The sequence below is a fragment of the Lepisosteus oculatus genome, chromosome 10, assembly GCF_040954835.1.
Source record: "Lepisosteus oculatus isolate fLepOcu1 chromosome 10, fLepOcu1.hap2, whole genome shotgun sequence".
Classification (NCBI taxonomy): domain Eukaryota; kingdom Metazoa; phylum Chordata; class Actinopteri; order Semionotiformes; family Lepisosteidae; genus Lepisosteus; species Lepisosteus oculatus.
In genome coordinates, this window is record NC_090705.1 from 16112314 (window position 1) to 16132298 (window position 19985).

At 43.0% G+C, this 19985-nt stretch overlaps 2 protein-coding genes across 2 annotated transcripts in view; both read right to left on the reverse strand.

The window, feature by feature from the left end:
- Window positions 1-1301: 1301 nt before the first annotated feature.
- bloc1s4 (biogenesis of lysosomal organelles complex-1, subunit 4, cappuccino) lies at window positions 1302-6529 on the reverse strand. The gene is made up of 5 exons (XM_015357601.2): window positions 6147-6529; window positions 5361-5432; window positions 4226-4327; window positions 3068-3202; window positions 1302-2011 (listed from the first exon to the last, which is right to left on the reverse strand). The coding sequence occupies exons 1-5, from the start codon at window positions 6405-6407 to the stop codon at window positions 1901-1903; spliced, it is 681 nt and encodes a 226-aa protein (XP_015213087.1). The 5' UTR covers window positions 6408-6529; the 3' UTR covers window positions 1302-1900.
- A 1631-nt stretch (window positions 6530-8160) lies between these two features.
- Window positions 8161-19985, reverse strand: part of pard6ga (par-6 family cell polarity regulator gamma a) — a 56592-nt gene continuing 44767 nt past the window's right edge. The window contains exon 4 of the mRNA XM_006635864.3: window positions 8161-13419. Coding sequence (XP_006635927.3) covers window positions 12449-13419 — 971 coding nt within the window. The 3' untranslated portion in view covers window positions 8161-12448. The remainder of the gene's footprint in view (window positions 13420-19985) is intronic.

Below are 19985 nucleotides of genomic sequence, written 5' to 3' on the forward strand. Positions count from 1 at the left end.
ACCGAGATGTACCGACATGGCCAGATAGAGCTGCTATCTGGATTAATTTCCATTAATCAACAATAAAAAGGAAGAAGGCTTGACAAAAAAAAATACCACAACAAAACTATTAACTAAAGTTTCGGTCAGTTCCGGCATATGTTGATGTGGCTCCAGCCTGGGACAGGATGCTCATCATCTTTCAGTTAACTATAATTCTGAAACTACCTCAGTCCTGCATCGTGTTGTTTAGACTGCAGACTTGCTCTAGCACTCCATTACATTAGAGCCTAAGGGAGAGTAGTCTTTCTGCTGACAAAGTCTTACACTGCTGCAGGGGTCCCGTTAGGTTCAAGAAGGTAAAAAGCAAGTTGTACATTATTAAGGATTCAGTCTACTTATCCTCTTTCCAGTTACTGAAAAGATGTGCTGTACTGAGTGACCAGCCCATTGGGTCATAATTAGCTAATTGATCTCAGAATCTCATCCAGCCTTTTCTTGAAAGAAACAAGGGTTTCAGCTTTAAACAACACGGCTGGGTAGCTTGTTCCACACTCCCACCACTCGTTGTGTAAATAAGCACCTCCTGCTCTCAGTTTTAGATGCAATTCCACGTAGTTATCACTTGTGATCTCTAGTTTCACTCTCGCTACTAAAGCTCACCGGCCTAACAGTCAGCGCTTTTGTTATACTGCATATGTTATATCCTACAGATAGTCCGGAAACCCTAGAGATTAATGTTGAACAGGTCGAGGCAAGTTTAAATAATTGGTAAAAGAGGAATATCATAGAAAATGGCACTCAATGTGGCAAACAGTCAAAGCTGAAACACCAACTTATAAATTAAACACAAACAGGTACAATTACAGACACAGGTATTGGCACATTCCATCTTCAACAACATTATTAACTAATTTATGAAGAGTAAGAAATACAGTATGTTAAACTGTACTTATTTGACAGCGATATCTGAAAAGGGATTCAAGATTTCTAGTACATTAATTTATGACACAAAATGCTTATTTCTTGTTCTTATTAAGTTCACATATTTCTGTAAAAATCAGTTCAGTCACTCGCAAATACAAATCGCTGGTCAGACTTTGAAGACATATCACAGTCACATAGGTACAGTTCAACAACAAAAAAACAATTTACTTAGTGAATAATTATGCTGAATGCATTGTGTACCAATGCATATGACTGAATGTATAACAGAATGTTATCATATAAAATACTCATGTAAAAAAAGTGATTTTAAAGCCACCTCGACGTGAAAATTAAAAAAAAAAGCTTCAGCAAAAGAAATAAACCACAACATCATGTTAGTTGAAATTCTTTAGTAAACAACTCTTCTGCAACAAGCTTTTGTCCTTGGCAGGAATCTCCTAGCATAAAATACTGGAGTAGTTAAATCTACAACTTGGAGTTCCTAAACCTGTTACTTCAAAAAGCCAAAGAGTTTGCATTTTAATTTACAAAACACATGTTGGGCTCTTGATTGTGTTCAGCAGCCTGGACCATACACCCTTACAGAGACCAGGGTTGGTTAGTGTTCTTTTAGTTCAGCATTTGGCTGAAGGAGCTGTAAGACAACAAAAGGACAAGGAGAGGCACTTTAAACAGCATCTTCATCAAGATATTTGTCCAAAGCCAAGATACTGTTCAGAACTTCCAGCTTCAGTCTTCTCCATGGTAAAGCCTGCCTTTGAAATCCTCCACCTGCTTGTATGGATCCAGCACTTGATCTACTGAATGACCTCGATATGCTTTTATTCTGATGCTATTGATTAAAGAGAATAGTATTGCTTAAGAAAGTCGAAAGCTTTTAAAGGTAACACTGCTTTCCATAGGATAAGTGTTGCCTCCAAAGTCCAGTCAAGTCAAACTCTGATGCAGTAGCCCATCTCCAGAGATAGGATTATTATTCTGCTGGTGTTCTCAAGTCTCCCGATGGAGGAGGAAAATAATCTTCAGTCCTGAAAATGGGAGGAGGCTCTTGGCGATGCTGTGGTCTTCTGGGGCTGCTTGGTTTCTGCAACAGAAAGATGTTGTTAACTCCTCCAGCACGCTTACACCCCTCCCACCCGGGAGATACCTCTGCGTCCCCTGGTGTAACGGTAATAGACTCAGGGAATCTTTCATCCCCTGTGTAGTCTCACACCCAAACAATGCAAAAGAACTCTCTTATCTCGTGAAGTACAGCTGTACTGTGTTCATTGTTGGTGACGTTGGTCTGTTTTTATTTGATTCTGCTGCAAGATAAATGTCCCCCAGGAGATAATAAAACTTGAACTGAATCGAACTGCTGTATTTGTATTGGCTGCATGTGGATGTGTGGTTATAGAGACCAGTTGTGTGCCCAACAGTGTGGATGGTAGCTGAAGTATTCATTTTTCAGTTTTGGCTAACTTTTAACACAAAGTTAACCCACACTAAGACCCAGTTCCTCAGTTAAATGCTTTTGAGTAGCTTTACAAAATTTGAATGCGTTGATGAAGAAACTGAAAATTAAGCTCCTACAAGGGCAACATGCCACAAGTCTCAGGCTTTTACCATACTGCTTATCTTATTAAACCCACTACTTTATTCCTTTAAAATCACTTGGTTGTGTCTTAGTTCCACTACCTATCATGAAAACATCAGGTCCTCACACTGGTGTGATCAGAGATAATTAAAAACTACTCTTCCTCTGAAAGGTAAGCGCAGAAGAAAATTGTTTAGGCAGCACTAATGGTACCACAAGGTCAGATCACAGAGTAAAAACAATCTTGAAAATGTCAATATAGAAAAACTTAACTGAGTGTATTTTATGTTTAACCCATGTTTGCATGGGTTTCCTCCAGGTGCTCTGGTTTCCACAGCCCAAGAACAGACTGGTAGATTAACTGGATTTGGGGAAAACTGGTGTGTCTGTGTGTGTATGTCTGTGTGTGTGTGTCTGTGTGTTGGCACTGCGATGGTCTGGTCCCCTATCCAGCACGTATCCTGCATTGGGCCCTTTGCTTGCTGGGTTAGTCTTTGGCTACCACGCGTCCCTGATTTGGAAGAAGCGGTTAGAAAATGCATGGATGGTAATGGAGGTACTCACGCTGAGAAACCCAGGGACGTTCATCGTGCGGAAGATCTTTCTGAAAGCGCTGGGCAGGGTGGACATGTCAGCCTCTGCCTGTGTGACCTGCTCCTCCATCACACCAACGTTGTGGCTGACCATTTTAACAAAAGCCTGAAATGCACACAATGACACTAGATCAGCCTTCTTGTCATATTCCGCAAGAATTATTCAAAAACAGCCGACTTAACAGGTTACCAGAATATTTCACGCCTCACAGCATAGACAAATGCAGGTGTTTTGTAATTTTTTCCTTAATGATTCAGACTGACAGACTTATTAGTACACGGACAGTTTCAGCTCAAAATAAAGTTCTTAAGAGTGGCTCTGTTGTATGCATTTCAGTTTCTGCTATGTTTCTCTTTGCACTGCTATTACAACACTATATATTGGCCTAATTTCTTTATTTGTATAGCTATATACAAAAACATGCAACCAATATTCTTTTTCCTCTGACAAAGCAATATTCATAATGGATGTAATGAAAACAAATCGTCCACAATCATGCACCATGTATTTTAATAATTTTCCAAAACTTTAACTTTTGTCACTCTCACATCTAAACTCAGTTCTTCAGCTTTTAACAGCTGCCAAAATAAAACTGCACATACAATCTTTTTTTAATACTGGTAAGCACCCAAACACTGTTTTTAAAGTCAGTAAACAGCCTGTTTCTTTAGGATGATCTTGGCTTCGATTACTTTCTTTGTAAATGCAATGTTTCATGAAGACGAGCGTGATCAGAAATGCTTTTCCATGTAATAAACCAGCACATTTTAAGGACTTTAGAATTAAAAAAATTAAAAAAGTAGAACAATTCCTTTGAAAACTCTTTTTAAGAAAGTCTTCACAGTGTTCTCCTACACCAGAGTCTGGTAGTGTATAGGCTTTCCTATACTTTTATCAGTGTTGTTGCTGTGTGTATGCAAGCTGGCCATATCTTGCACAACTGTACCGGACAGTACTTAATGAGACATGGGCTGAACAGGTTTTCACATGGCTTCAGCTCCGTCTTAAAAATAAATTAATAAAAGCTATATGAAAAATCAAGTTTTTTTCCAGTAAAAAACAAATCATATCTACTTAATAACCTGATACATGCATTGCAATTAATACTTGTTCTATATGTACACTTACTTCCAATTTATCAATTTTTCTGTATATCTCTCTCATTTCTTCAGATTTCCTGTGAATTTGAGGTAGATTTTCATTTACGACCTGAGAAGTATCATTTCGAATCTGGATAGGAAAAAAAAGACAAAGGGCTACCTTACGTTTAAACTACTGATCTAGGGAGATATGAAGAAGCAGACACATCAAACAGTCTAGACAGTGGCACTGCAAGACATTAGGAGCATATGCATTACAATCATACCATATGTAGGCGAAGAATCCTGAGATACATAGAATATCAAGTTACAGCGCAGTATAGAGAAACAGAATCTGACGGCTCTCTACCTCTGCCTTGTGCAAATAATACATCACTCCCTCTGTATTTAACAATGTCAAATTTTTATTCCCCTGTTTCCTTGTGCTGTGTAAGGCAGACAGCTGTGCTCACAGATCTACCATGTAATCTTCTAGTAAGGCTTAATACAGAGGTAATTAGCACACCTGGCACACAAACCAAAGAAGACAGTATATTGCATACGCAAATCCTGAATTGTACATACTGTATGTTCAGACCTATAATGACTGAATGTGTAGTTTCAGTATGATGTTTTTTCAAGTGCAAGAGTTTGAGGAGACTTCACAATGATTAAGCAGTAAGACATACATTATTAAGTTGAGGATACCTTTTTTGTGTGCTCTTAAAGACCCTTAGACCTACTACCTCCAGCAAGATGTGGATAGGCCCCAATCCATTTTAAGCAATGTCAATTTGTTAAACGCGTATGAGACAGTGAATCTTGTCTTGCATCCCTGTATGCTGAGGACCAGAGCACAGCTGTTTGGCACCCTGACTGTTTGCATAGAGACAATGCAACCAATGTTTTTAAACACCTGAATCCCATTTTAACACTTTTGGAAAATTAAACTATCACCTAAATGTGACTGAAGTAAGGTCGGATGTTCTTGTGAAAACCTAAGAAAGGTTCCAAATCAGAGGAGGTCATTCTGCCCATCTAGCCTTTTGGCAGTTAACTGATCCAGGGATCTCATACAGTCATTTTTGAAAGGATCCAGGATACTGGCTTCAACAACATGGCTGGCTAGCTTGTTACAGACTCCCACAACCCTTTGTGTAAATGCCTCCTGTGTGAAAACATACCATGTCAAGCATTCCAACAAACTCATCCACTCTGGTAAGCATCTCCTCCAAGCTCTTCTCTAGATCCCGAATCTGTGCAAAAAGAGAGAATCAAGATCAAGAATCAAGAATCAAACACAGTGCTTATGCATGAACATATTTTAAGAACAGACTATTTCCAATAGCCTAAGAACAAATAAATCTACTGGGTTACGTCCGATGGGAAACAACTGAGTTACGACTTTTCTTCCAAGGCAGCAATCAGCGATACGCCACCCTATAGCTATAACACGGGAGAGAGGGGAATTATTTGCCATATACTGTATACATGTACATAGGGATTCTTATTTGTGCTGCTCTCTCAGGACGTGCAAAGTGCAATAGATTGGGCGGGGCGGTGGCTCTGTGGCTAAGGATCTGCGCCTGTGGCTAGAAAGTTGCCGGTTCAAATCCGGCGGCCAGCAGAGGAATCCTACTCCGTTGGGCCCCTGAGCAAGGCCCTTAACGCCAGCTGCTCCAGGGGCGCCGTATAAATGTCTGACCCTGCGCTCTGACCCCAAGCTTCTCTCTCCCTGTCTGCGTATCTCATGGAGAGCAAGCTGGGGTATACTAAAAGACGAATTCCTAATGCAAGAAATTGTATACGGCTAATAAAGTGATCTTATCTTAACCTACACCGCACAACGTAGTCGGCACGTTATAAAACAGCAAATAATACAAAATGACAGCCACAGGCGACTATGCACAACACAGCCTCACACGGCGGCACAACAGCAAGCACGGGGATATTTAGGATCAAGATCTCACCTCCACCCCAACGTCGGCTCTGAGGTAGGAGGAGTAGCTTTGGGCAGTGTGTCTCAGCAGCTGCTCGTCCTCTTCCACGTCCAGCGGCGGCGCGCCGCTGCTGAAGCTGTGGCTGTGGGACACGACGCCGCTGCTCAAAGCGTCACTCGTTACCGAGGCGCTGCTCTCGCTCTGCGACACATTGCCGCTGTCCCGGCTGACATCGGCGCTCGACTCCTCCACCGGGGACAGAGACCCCACACCTTCTGACCGATGCTCCATCTTACCTAAGCTTTCTCCTCTTTCCGTGTTGTGTCAGCTGATCCAAATCACGCGGAAGAAATAAGCGGAGCAGAGGAGAATGGGACGGTGGCCGGCAGGGCTCAAATCGCAAGCCCGTTTGGACTGCCTTATCTACGGGTCCAAAAACAGAAAACGCCGTTCTTCGGATTTGGTTATATAAGCTAGTTCTAAAGGTTTTTTTTTTACTTTCACAGTCTATCGTGAAGTTGTTGCACGGATACAGTGCTGACAACAGTTCTCAATAAATATTTAGTAGTTGTTAGACTGGGGAGTCGCCTACAAAAGTTTGCGAACAACCATGTATTGGTTCATGTCTGGGTAGTTTAGAGCACAGAGTAAAACATTTTTAATAGGATTCCCTTATTAACAAGAAGTTCCCAAACACAAGTGTCTTACCTACCTAGAGGAACTATTCATTGCAGGTCTCAGTATAAGCACATGAGAAAGATCACAGATGAGTTGGTTATAATTTAGTTGTTCGTATTGTAACGCAACGGGGGCTCAGGCGGGCGCCCTCGCCGCATCTGGTCGGCCCCATCCCGACTGGAGGCTCGAACCCGGGACTCCCGCGTCTCTCTGCAGCGACCTAGCCCCGTGAGCCAAAGAGAGATCTCTCCACAGCCCAGTAGCTGTGGTCCTGCTATCACAGGGAAGGGCGGTGACGTCACCCGCTCTGGTACGCCGGCTCTTACACACACTGCTTGTCGGCCGTAAGCGTTACACTCCCTGCTCTGGTACGCCGGCTCTTACACAGTACCTGTCGGCCGTAAGCGTTACAGTATTTTGTTCCTAGACTGCTAGCAGTTCATTGTTCTGAAAATACCTTGAAGGACCCCAGGGATTTCTGGCAACTTTTTCCAGACAGCAAAAATGGGACTCCTGTTGTGCAAGGATGTTGCTCCTGTTCTCAATCCTGAAAAGACATCCCCTTTCTCAGGTCTGCAGGACCCTGTTCAATAACCTCAAATAAATATTCCAAATAATAGGAAAGAATAAAACCTTTTTTTGTATTTTTAAATAAAATTTCTACTCCACAGTACCCCTCCCCTCACGCACAGAACGAGGAAGGAATTCTGATCACTTGCACTCTCCTGATGCTCCTATTGTTTATTATTGCACATTCGGCTAGATGTGCTCTTTAAATTCTCTGGATTTATATTTTACATCAAAGTCCAACTTGCTACCTGGCATGGCTGCCAATATCCTGGCTTCTTTCAAGAAAGGGCAGGAGGAGATCAATTACTAACAACCAGATGGACTGAAAGGACTATTTCAGCCTTAACAGTAAATTTCTGAATTTTGTACTTAGTTTGTTTTTTAAGAAAAATGTGATGCTGGTGTCGAGATGATAAAAACTAATCATATGGCCTCCTTTTGTTCTTTCTAAAAAGAGCTATACTTTTCCGCAAGTGTCTCTTTTTTAAGCCAACAGTGCTTTAGTACACAAGCCAAGATGCAACTCGAGCAGATGATTTTGGATTTTTTCTAAATGTACAAAGTGTCAGATCTGGTTACGTTACGAAGGACTTCTTAGAATGTGACAGCTACAGCAAATTGTAGGTCTAAAAAAATTGCAAATCCAATATTTGTGCAATATTTGTGGAAAGATACTTGTATTTGACACACTTACTTTCACACTATTAAAACAGCTGTCAAACAAAATCCAGATCTGGGGTAGTTCTTCCAAAATTGGAGCTAGTTCCAAATAAAACAACAAAAGCACAGCAAACCATAATTTTTGCATTTATTTATTCATTTCTTCCTTACAAAATACAAAAAAAAATCAGTGGTAAGAAAATATGGTCATCATGTTTTACATACACAATTAAAATGAACCGTATTAATTGAGAGTTCAGCTTTCACTAACCTTTCACTGATGATTCAACATCAGGATGTATCATAAATGTCTGCAGAAAAGAAATAAAAGGCTTCAGAAATACTCTAATTAACCTAATTAGAAAATAATAAAAACTACAAGGGCACTTATGAGAGGCTAAGATTTGGTAAAAAAAAAATAAAAGCAGTGGAATTTAAGAGGGACATTTACAAAGATCTATTTTATTTTCCTAATCCATTCTGCAATAAAAACAGATCCTGAGATGATTATTTTGTTTGGCATTCAGTACAGCACTGTTCTCACTGCTCTGGTTCACAAAGTTTGCAGTCTTTGGAAAGATGTTTTTAGTGGTTCTTAGGAATTTTGTCAAATATTTTAAGATTTCGTTATTTAGAAAATCACAGCAAAAACTGACTCCACATTAGTTTCCCTCTAAATAACTGCACTGTGGCCTTCACTTTATAACAGCATCACATAACACTGATATGTTCAAAGCCTTGGATTATCAAGAGTCTGTTAACTCAGTGTCAACCTGTCCTTTGAAATGAAAACTCAATGAACTACTGCAATAGAGAAAATGTCTTGACAACCCTCTATAAATTCCCTTGTTCCTTTGAGCGCAGGATGACTCCAATTCATTTCAGCGTTCAAAACCACAAAAGATGGGGCAGAATTGTTGGAGCAATGTGCTGCTGACTTGTGATATAGAGGAAATTTGAAAAATCAAAACAACAATGTTTAAAGTTCAAACATTAAAAAAAGATGTATTAAATAATGATTAGATCTTAACATAATTCTGTATATTAAAAAGAGGGAATCTGCAAACACAATAGAGGTCAGGGGATAGCATCCATAAATACAAATAAAAACTATTGGCGTTTTTTGACTCCACAATGTAATAAAACAATGGTACCTCCAACTGTTGTAAAACAAAATATTAGAAATCAACTTTATATCTGTGAGAAAAAGTCCAGGGAGAGCACTAGAAATTATTATTTAGGTTTACCTTTAGAATCTTTCAATTTTCCTGGCAGGGTGCCTGGAAATCTTTTTTCACTGGTGCAAATACCTCCTCTCCTCAGCCTCCTCAGCAAAAAAGACCCTCAATCAGCTTCCATCAGCAGCTCACCACAAACTGGAAGAATAAAAATCTCTCTGGACCTCACATTTTAGCAACTGCTGCAGACGAAACATGCTAAATAAGTGGTCCCATTTCTCACAGACATAAATCTATCCGAAACAAAGGGGCTTTTATCGTACCGGTGGATTTTCTGAAAACATTAAGACTTTGTTGCTATTATTCAATTCTTATTGTTCGTTACACAGTCCATGATACAAAACATCCGTTTTAACCTTTACACACATCTTTTACAACTGCACTTTAAAAACACAAGAAAACTCCAGCACTCTCTGTAACGATTCCATAATAAATAGTAAAATAGTAGTAATTTAATTCCTAATACTTATAACATTTAAGCTGGCATTACAAAGACTGGTGAGGAATGCAAACTCATTTTGAGCCACCAGGTGGCAGTGTCCTAAAGCAAATCCCATCAATGCCATGAAGGCAGCGTTCTTGCCTTCAGCCTGAGAGTCTTGAGGATACAGCTGGTGGTTTTGGTTTTCACACCCACACTTTAACATTTGTTCCTCTCAAAACGTTCAAAGTTCCGACTTAGACTGTGGTTTTGGGTGGTGAGAAAGATTGGAAATAACATTCCATGGGCTTTTGTGTGGCAATGGGCCAGCACAGGAAAATGTACTACCTAAAGTATGCAAGTTTGAGCTCTCACTTTCCTTTTTACAAAATTAAATTTCTCTGGAACCAAAACGGAGCTGGAAATCAAGTACCTGCACAGGGGAGAAACAAAGACGATGAAAATCGAAGCTTGGGCCTTTCAAATCCATGAACCAGAGTCGTGTTTTTCGGACCCGGGGCCCACAGGCCCTGGAGCACCGGTGACCTCTCCCAGGTGCAGTCCAGAGAGGCACAGCTCTCGGCGGTGAAGTCAGGGTTGTTTCTTCCATGGTTTTGTTTTCAGCCTAAGCACTCCTCAAAGGAGGAAAGGCCCTGGTGAGGTGGTCAATGGGCACAGACAAGGTTGAGGAACTCCCAACTAGAGAGGGAAAACACTGCCACTACGCAACATTCAACTCCAGTGCCAATTACATGTAAAAATTGGGGCTGCTCAAAGTAAATACTTTTTAAGGGAGGCTGGACAGAAGACTTAATCAGTTCAATTCTGTGGATCTTTTAGTAGTACAAAACTACTAAAACCAATAAACAAGTGACTGTGTAGAATTTAAAAAAAATGTGCGGTAAAAACAAAAAGGACTTTTCTATCCTAGTTAATTGTCACAAACATTTACAATCAATAAAGGATGGGTTGTGCAGTCAAACATTCGTGCACTAACAAATAATACATTTCCCAAGTCACCACCTGTGTGTAACCAAGTATGTGTCCTAGTACTGTACTACAAACACGCACAAGCATGTGTGCATACATGTGTCTGTATCATCAGATTAAGTCAGCACTGCACCTCTATCCTCAGAAGTAATACTGCCTACATTTTTAAGAAATTCAGTTGAAATAATGAAGCACCTTCCAGTTCTCTCAGTCCAACAGCTCAACTGCCCAAGGAAAATGCGAAAAGGAAGAAAATCAAGGAACAGCCAAATGTTTGACTGGAGAAAGAGGCCTCATCTGCTGTGCCTTATAAATGCAAGCTGGTCTGTGATAGGGGAAGTAATGGCTGAACTGCACGAGTACACCTTCCAGAAAACCCCTAATGAATGGAAAACTGTTTTGCTTGTTAAAAATAACCAGAAGGTGCCCTACTGCAAATCACTCAATGCCTTTTCAACAAAATGCACCAAACATCTGCTTAATAGAAAATGTGCAGCTTAAGCTTAAAAGGGATCAGAAATATATTGTGCTGTTAACCCCTTACAGTAGCAAGTGCTGACAGTATAAACAAATTGCAAAAAAGGTGAAAAACCAGCTTTTCCAAACAAAAAACATCCTTTCAAGAAGGCGATTAGCCAGAAAGCATGCTTGCAACTCCTGATCTTTGACCTGTGCAGTACACAAAGCACGTCTAACTCATGTTATTTGGAGGCGCAGGTTTCTTTGTTCTCCAGGAAAAGGTATGCCACGGATTGGAAGACTTCAGTGAGTGAAGGAAAAATATCCTCGCCAAGCATCAGTTTAACTGCTGCATTCACTGACTACCACTTTTAACTGCCAATAATACTGATGTCTTGCAGGGCTTGAGGATCAGCTATGAAGAAGAGCTGTGAAGCTGTGCAGAGATGTGATGACAGGACTCTCCTGCAAAAGGCCTGCGAATTTTACCCAAACATCCAAGAGCATCTTCTGCAGGCCAGTAGGCTGAGCTGGACTGGAATGAACTCTACAACTGGAAATGAGCACATTTCTCCAGTGTTGGCGAGAAGGAACGATTCAGCTTTTACCCTTCTTACAGTGCAAATGGCCTTGCTCAGAAGACTAGTTTTGAAATCATCCCCACATAAATGCCTTGATTATCCAACAGGACCGGTAAGATTATTTTAAGAGAATGCTGTGAATAGGAGCTACTGATAAAGCTTTAATTCATCACTTTAAGACACATTGTGAGCAGTTAAACAGAAATATCCATGGAAACCTGTCAGAAAAAGAGACCAGCTGCAGTCAAGACAGGTTTCCCTAATTCTCAATAATTTACAAGTTAAAGCTTTATAAATAGAACCCAAGTTTTGGCCCCGTCACCACGACAAGAGGAACTCTGTGATTTTAAAAAGGCTGAACATCTTCAATCATATTAAAATAACACCCAACATTGTTTCTTTGATCAAAATCAGTGGGTCAGCGTCAAAAGCTGGTTTCGCTCTTTAAAACCTCAATAAACACCTGTTAATCTGACAGATTAAAAATAACCAACCAAAAGCAAAAAAAAAAATCCATTCATTCATAAAACTTCAAACATGTACAAAGTTCCGGTTCCCAGTGGTTGATAACTTATTTGTCTTATAAACGGGTGTTTTTGGCTTTACGAACGGAAAAGTAACGGCTTTGAACATCAGCCCCGCCGTTTGTTGTATCGGGGAAAAGGGGAGGGAGGGCTGCAGAGGTCCGTGGGAATTCCCTGATCAGCTAGGCTGCGAAGGGATGGGCAGGGAGCATTATAGCGTGATCACTGTCCCGTCCTCCTCCACACCTCCTCTGGGGAGAGCCAGGCTGTGCCGGGGATCAGTCCGCAAGGTGTGGAGGATTTTGTGCAGGCTGCCATTGCTTTCCCTGATGGTGGGGCTGCTGCTGTGATGGTGCTGGAGGGTGAGGTCTCTGTGCAGCTTGTAGCTCAAGTGGCTGTTTCCTGCTCCGTTGAGGCTGGGCTGGGAGTGGAAGGAGAGAGTGGAGACAACGGAGGGGGGGCGGGGCGGGCTGGAGAGGGGGGGCGGGGCAGGTGGGTGGGGCTGGGCTCTGGAGGGGGCGGAGCCGGAGGACCGGTGGGAGGGGCGCTTGAGGTTGCTCTCGATCACGATGTCGGACTCCTCGTCGCTCTCCAGCTCGTCGGCGGGGAAGCTGTGCCCCGTGCCCGCGGGCGGCAGGCCGGCGAAGCCCGTGGAGCTGCCACTGTCCGTGGACTGGCCAGAGCTGCCGGAGATACGGCTGCTGCGCACGATGTTGTTCCGCTGGTTGACTGGCTTGACGGTGATGATGAGGTTGTGGCTGTTGGCGATCATCATGTCCGTCACCTGGTCCAGGGTCTTGCCCGTCACCTCGATCCCGTTCACCTCCAGCACCTCGTCGTTGACCGCCAGCAGCCCCGTGCTCTCCGCCAGCCCCCCCGGCACCATGCGGGAGATGAAGATCCCCGGCACCTTCTCCAGGCCGTGCGGGGTGACGCGGACGCTGGTGCCATCCCGGATGTAGAAACCCAGCGGCTTGTCCGAGCCATGGCGGTACAGCCGGACCCGCCGGTGGGACTCTGGCAGGATGTCCACGTCGATGATGGACGACACGGGGCGGAAGTCCTGAGGCAGGCCAATCCGGATGTGAGGCCGCTTCCTGATGACGTCGGGGCGCAACGCAACGACCGCCTTCTTCCGCCGCGTCAGGGTGTTGGTGCCAAAGTCGCTGTAGTCGACCTCCTCTGCGGAAACAGAACAAAAACAAGAGCGCTGACCGGGTGTGCTTTATTTCCGAGGGGTGAGAAAACCCTAGGGTCGAAATAGAGAGAGTCAGGAAGGCGTGAAAAAGACATTCCTCAAGATTTTCAGGCTGTGTACGTCATTCCCCTCTCATATTGCATCAGGACTTTCACGGACTAGCTCAGCTTTTCAGGCCACATATTGTGCACAGCTGAGCAGGAAGACAGAAGTAACAAAACTGCTTTTTGCATACGATACCCTCTCAATCTTTTAGGGGGAAAAAGGCAGACTTAACAAAAGAATAACATTTCAGAGAAGACAAAACTATAAAAACAAACCTCTCCCAAACGGTGAATAAATCATTTTCAGAGTTTATGTGCAGGCTGCTTAAAAAGCTTAAAATAGAGGTTTCTTGGGGCTATGAAAAATCTATGATCAGACAAATTATACTGATGTTAAATGACTGACACAAGGGAGTAAGAACTGTTTCAACCTGGGATCATAACCAGCGAAAACTGTTTTGGATTGCAATGAGAAACCGACTGTGAGGGATCATGTGTTCTGCACAGAAGAGCACATTATTTAATTTTTCATTTGTTGTTTGCTCTTTCATCTCCGAGGGGGACAAAGGAGTAGGGGATAAAATCACAATGGCCAGAAGTGGACATCCTGTTGAATATTCTATTAAGTGACTACGAAGGAACAAGCTTTAGGCTGTGTTGTTGAAATAAACGTGCATTTCTCCCCCAAATCGTCATACCTTTACTCTCCAGAACTGAACGACGGAACCGGCTGGACGAACATTAAGCTACAACAAACTACTGAGGAAATAAACCACATGCAATGAATAAAAAACAGCAGCCCCTTGCAAAAGATGTTTTTGGGGAAAATAAAATTATAGCGGTTGTGAAACTGGGCCACAAGAGCATCCCTCCCAGTTGCTTAGACAGCTGCTTTCTATAGCCCTGCCTGCCAGGCGAAATAGCAGTGCACAGCCAGATAAGACTGTATAAACAAGCACATTCCGTGTAGCTGCAGACGGGCAGACTCTTTCCCGAGCTCAGCCAGGTCTGGCTCCGGTACCTGCTCCTCCGGGGAGCAGGGCGGCAGTAGCTGACAGTTCTGGGAAGGACTTCAAAGGGAGGAATGATTTCCACCAGGGAGAGCAGCACTTCAGGCAGCTTGGGAATCCTGCCAGAGGCTTATTAAACCAGGAAGCGTTGTTGTCAGACCGGGGTGGTGCTGGTGGTGGTGTGATGGTGTGTGTGTGTGTGTCGGGGGTGGGGGGTGAGGGGGGGTGAAGAATAGGCAGCACTCTGAGGAATCCCCCCATCAAGATTCTGGATACTCTCAAGAGCCACAGGGGCTTTATGCCACTGCAGCTGTGCCACAGATTTAAAAAATGCAGACTGCTGGTGTTGGCCGCAGATAATTAATCACCACACAACCCTTTTCTAAATTTCACCCTTCAGGTTCATTTGATTGGGTCAAATAGACATTTGGGCAAAAAGTGTGAAATGTACGGTCTTATGTTCTGGACGTTTTAGCTTTTGAGAACATATGATTATACCTCCATCAAATTTGGAAGGACCGTTGCTCTTCCATTGTGAGCCCTGTACCAGCTTTGGGGTGTGAAGTAATGTGAAAGAAAACTATTTGGATTCTCCCGTCAGTCTCCTGCCGTTCATGTGGCCCTGCAAATTCACACACACCCAGCAAGCCTCAGCAGTCAAGCCAGGAAAAACCCCCAGTTGTGTTATCTAATGGGATGGCCCAGAGTAAAGCTGGAAGTGGCTTAGTCTGAGCCCCAGATGAGCAGCTCTTTTGGCTCTCAATATCATTTGATGATGATTATCATTATCATTAATAATAATAATAATAATAATAATTGCTTACACTTATATAGCGCTTTTCTGGATACTCCACTCAAAGCGCTTTACAGGTAATGGGGACTCCCCTCCACCACCACCAATGAGCAGCATCTACCTGGATGATGCGACAGCAGCCATAGTGCGCCAGAACGCTCACCACACACCAGCTATCAGTGGGGAGGAGAGCAGAGTAATGAAGTCAATTCATAGAGGGGGATTATTAGGAGGCCATGATTGGTACTTGTTTCTGGGTTCCCTCACTGACTTCGACTGTTTCTACTTCATCACGGGTTCTTCAGTTCTTTAAACAATACTGTTCTACCGCTGAATCAAACTACTGCACTGATATGGCCCTTAAAATGGATTTTCAAAGTGTGTGTCCTTTGTGAATCAATGTCCTTTTATCTCTGAAAACCGCAAAGCTAGGCTTGTGCACTGTAATTTGAATAGCAAGTGCAAGATCGGCACAGATTTTAATTTGTCAAAATAAGCCATTATTTTAAAATGTGATTTGAAAAGCATGCATGTTGCCATTGATCATCTGGTCCCTTTTAAATATTGGTTTTAGTTACAATCTTACACTTGTGGGGGGACACTTTCTGAGGCAAGTTAAAAGACTGCAAACTACAAACACCCTGCTCTAGGGAGACCTCTTGCTTCACACTTATCTCAGGTCTGGGGCTGAGCATAGCTTTGCAGGACCTGGTTGAGCTCAGATCAAGTATCTTGAGGAGGAGAGACATAACAAAACAAGCACAATAAACCAGGCTACCAGCAGTCTGTGAAAAACAAACACATTCGCTCTCTCTTGACCTCTCGGATTCAGGAAAAGCCTTCAAGAGAGGAGACGAACAAGCAACCACAGGCTATGCAACAAGTGGCTGTCAGACCAGGCTTTGAATTTCAGAGAAGATTTGAAATGAAATCCTGCTCCACACTACACATGCAGCAACGTTTATGGCAGACACCGAGTTAGAACAGGGCGGGGAACTGCAAGCTTAAAACAACGCCCTGAAGCAAATATTAAAAACAGACCAGCAGGTGTTGAATTTGGAAAGACACGGTCTCAAAACAAAACTTTCTTCCCAAGTTGGACTTGGAGATTTCAGTTACCACAAACTGTTAGCTGCTCACCGAATAATAAAGTAACAAAGTCTGAGAAAGAAAGAACACCGTACACTCTCATCAACATACTTTTAGAGGCAAGGGCATGGGTAAGAGGATCAAGCCCTGCATGTTTAAGGTGTTTTGCAGCTTTGGGACAATATCCAGTTTTCCAGAATGATTCTTCTTGACCTTGTTCATCGGATGCCTTTACAGCATCATTTCCCATGATGCACACACTCAAACATACAGGCCTTGATCTCCGATTCACTGGCTTGTGCGAACAGTTGAATTGGTTTCCACACTGGACACACTTTTCTTTGTTTACCTATTCTATCAACAGGTCAGTGGAGTTGCTATGGATACGATGTCGGCACCCAGGTATGCCAATATCTTTGTCATCTAGCTGGAAGAATGCTGCTCTCCTACAGTGGCTTTGTCTTCAACCTTTGCAAGTGATACACTGATGACTGCTTCAGTGCTGCCAACAGTTCCAAACAGAACGTCCTGCATCATTTCACTAACGCCAATCTCCAATACTCACTGTTAATGTATCCTCCGTTCTTCTGCCTTTCCTAGTAATAAGCCTCTCTATCGACCAACCAGGACTGTCAACTGTCTGTTTTATGAACCCCCAAAACTTTGTCAGTTATGCAGAGTCGACACAGACCTCCATAACCAGCCCTTCTAATGCGCTCACGCTTCATTGACAGGGGATACCCTATGCGCTGCACGGACAGGGCCCTCAGCTCAGCAGGAAACAGCCCTCACAGCACCAACCTGATGTGGAATACAGTTCTGGGACTGGGAATTCCTCATCTGCTTCCTTTCCACCCTTTCTTTCCCAGGATCACCCAAGATGGCTCTTCAACTAGAATCTTGATACTCAATCATAACTGCTTTTTTAATCCTCTCCATTTATTTACAACTTTCATCTTTTCATACCTTTTCATTTCCCTTTCATCCCCTTTGTTTGCACACTCTCCATCTTACACATTTGAAAAGGTGGTTTATCTTTCTACTTTTCTTTTAACCCCTACTTGTTCTTTTGCTGCCAACACACAGTGATGGACCTCCCCACTCTAAACGACCTTAACCAATTCAGTCACACACAGCAAACCTGCTTCACAAAATGGACAACTGTTCTGTTTAATAGCGCAGACCTTTCCTTCCAAGCATTTATAAGGTTTAAAATCATTCGAGTAACAGAACTCACAATTGTCCAGTATGGATTGTCAAAGAAAATGCTTTTGAAGGAGAAAAAGAAAACACTGAGCACTTAGGAAGGGATTTTAAAAAGTCATTTAGAAAGTACCTGAAACACTTCAAAGCCGACCACCAGAGTTATTATTAGCTAAAACCATAGCAGCATGATTATTTTTATTGAATCCAGACTCAGGGCCTTACTTTGTGCAGGAATTTATGCCACAAGTGCACAAGAACCTGATGAGAAACACATTTGAAGTTTCCTTGAAGTTTCATTGCAGTTGTGTGCTGCTTTTGTAGCCCTGCTGGCCTAACGCATGTGCGCAAGGACTGGCGGCCTCAAATGTGCTTACAATCTTACGGAGAATAATAACATCTGCAAACAAAATGATTTTGTTTGAAGCCATGCATCCTCACGCCTGACATTTCGACCTGAGCTTGAGAAACGCCTCGCTTTAAGGCTGCGGATTGGGGAATGGCCGTCTCCCGACGAGAGCAGGCCACGCGCCATGTAACACAGACTAGCGTTCTGTTCCAACAGGAGAAATCTGCTGCTCCTTCAGAGTTCCCACCTGCACTTCATTTTTAATCGTGAGAGCCCCCACCCTGGATTTCTGATTCGTACCTGAATATCTCCCGACACAATAATCCCCAAATACCCGTGGAAAGCATGTAAACTCGCTGATCAAAGGGCAAGCGGACACTTCCCAGACCAGATGAATGGAATGCTGTAATGGAGCAGAGGCCTCAGGAACATGCCGCTGGTGAAATGAAAAGGCCAATGCGGTGCACAGTTCACCCCAATCTGGGGCCCCAGGCCCATTCTCACTCCATAAGTCAGTCATACACGTGTTTCTGTTTTACACATGGGTACCCAATGAGGCTGAAAATGCAGTGAAGGGAGATGAAGGAGGCACAGGGAAGATGATAAATAGGTGAAAAAAAGTACGTCCAAAAATTCTCTTTCAATTAACATTGTTATAAAAAGAATAAAGCCGTATAGCTGGCTCAGAGACTGGGGGACAACAAAAACTCTGCCTCGGTCAGCCGGGACAAAACTAGACCAACACCCAGGGGCTGCCGTCTTCCCAGCGAGCAGTCGGGCTTAGCCGCCGTGAGGGTCAGGGTAAAGGCAACGCCGTGCTTTCGAGACCCCCTCTCCCCACCTGCTGGGGCGGGAATGGAGAGCCCAGCCAGGGAGGGGGCTCCCCTCGTCCTGCACCCTGACAGGACCCGGGCAGTCACCCTGGCTCCTGTCCAGCTGGCCGGGCTCCGATTCGGGGACAGGGGGAATTCCACAGCAGGGTGAGCCCTGGGAATCGGAGCGGAGCGGCTGAGGAATGTCAGGGAGTGCTGGCACCACTGCCTGGCCTTGCCAGGCAAACGGCAGGGAAAAACAGGGACTGTTCTGGGCACCCAGGTTCATTTCAGCAACTCTTGATGCAAGATGTCCATAACGTCCTTAAAATGTGGGTGAATTTTAGTCTGCTGTACTTGAAATAAACAGAAGCCCTGGACTGTTCGCAGCACAATCGAGGTTTATAGGTGGAATTAATAGGGTACACATTTAAAACAACAAGACTCTCAACAACATGGTTAATGGGTCTGTTAGGTACAGTAGGTCTGCAAAAGCAAAGCTGCTCAGTGTAGCAAAGAAGCTTTTTTGAAAAATAGCCACATTAACATACACTCACTGCACAGGCCACCCACATATTCAGGTAGTCATAAATTTGACATCATATTTTTTTGTTAATTAATGAACTTCAAAATGACCGCAGGAATAACTGAAATTGCCACATGGCCCCAAAATCTCTGAGAGAAAATGGGATTTTATTACTCTGAACTAAATTCATGTTAATTGAATGCTTAACCTTTGCTTAATTTACATAGCTGCTCAAGAACCATGTTGGATAATCAAATAGCCATGTATAAGTTTTTAAAAATAATCTAAAATTTATTCAATTTCACTGAAATTCATTTACTTTGTTTTCATACCGAGCCCTATTTTGCGAATCTTGCAGATTTAAAAAACAACCATTAGGAAGAACACGTTAAGCAGGTGCTCAGTGCAAAACAAGGACTATACTTCATGAAAAGAAGTCAGAGCTTTTAAAAACGGCTGATTGCAACTGATCAAGCAAACAGAAAATTAAGATAACTCCAGACACTACATGCTGTCACATTCATAGAGCACAATTGGATAAGCCGGTCCCACGTAGAAATTAAAGGGCAATACCTATGTAGTAAAGAGTTAGCTCACAATTTACACAATGACATTTAATTTCCAAGGCAACTTTAAAATCTGTTCTGTCTCTGTGTCTGTGGTTGTGGGGTAGTTGTTGAAATTGGAATATTATCCATTTTTCTTCTTGTCATTAACACGTCTG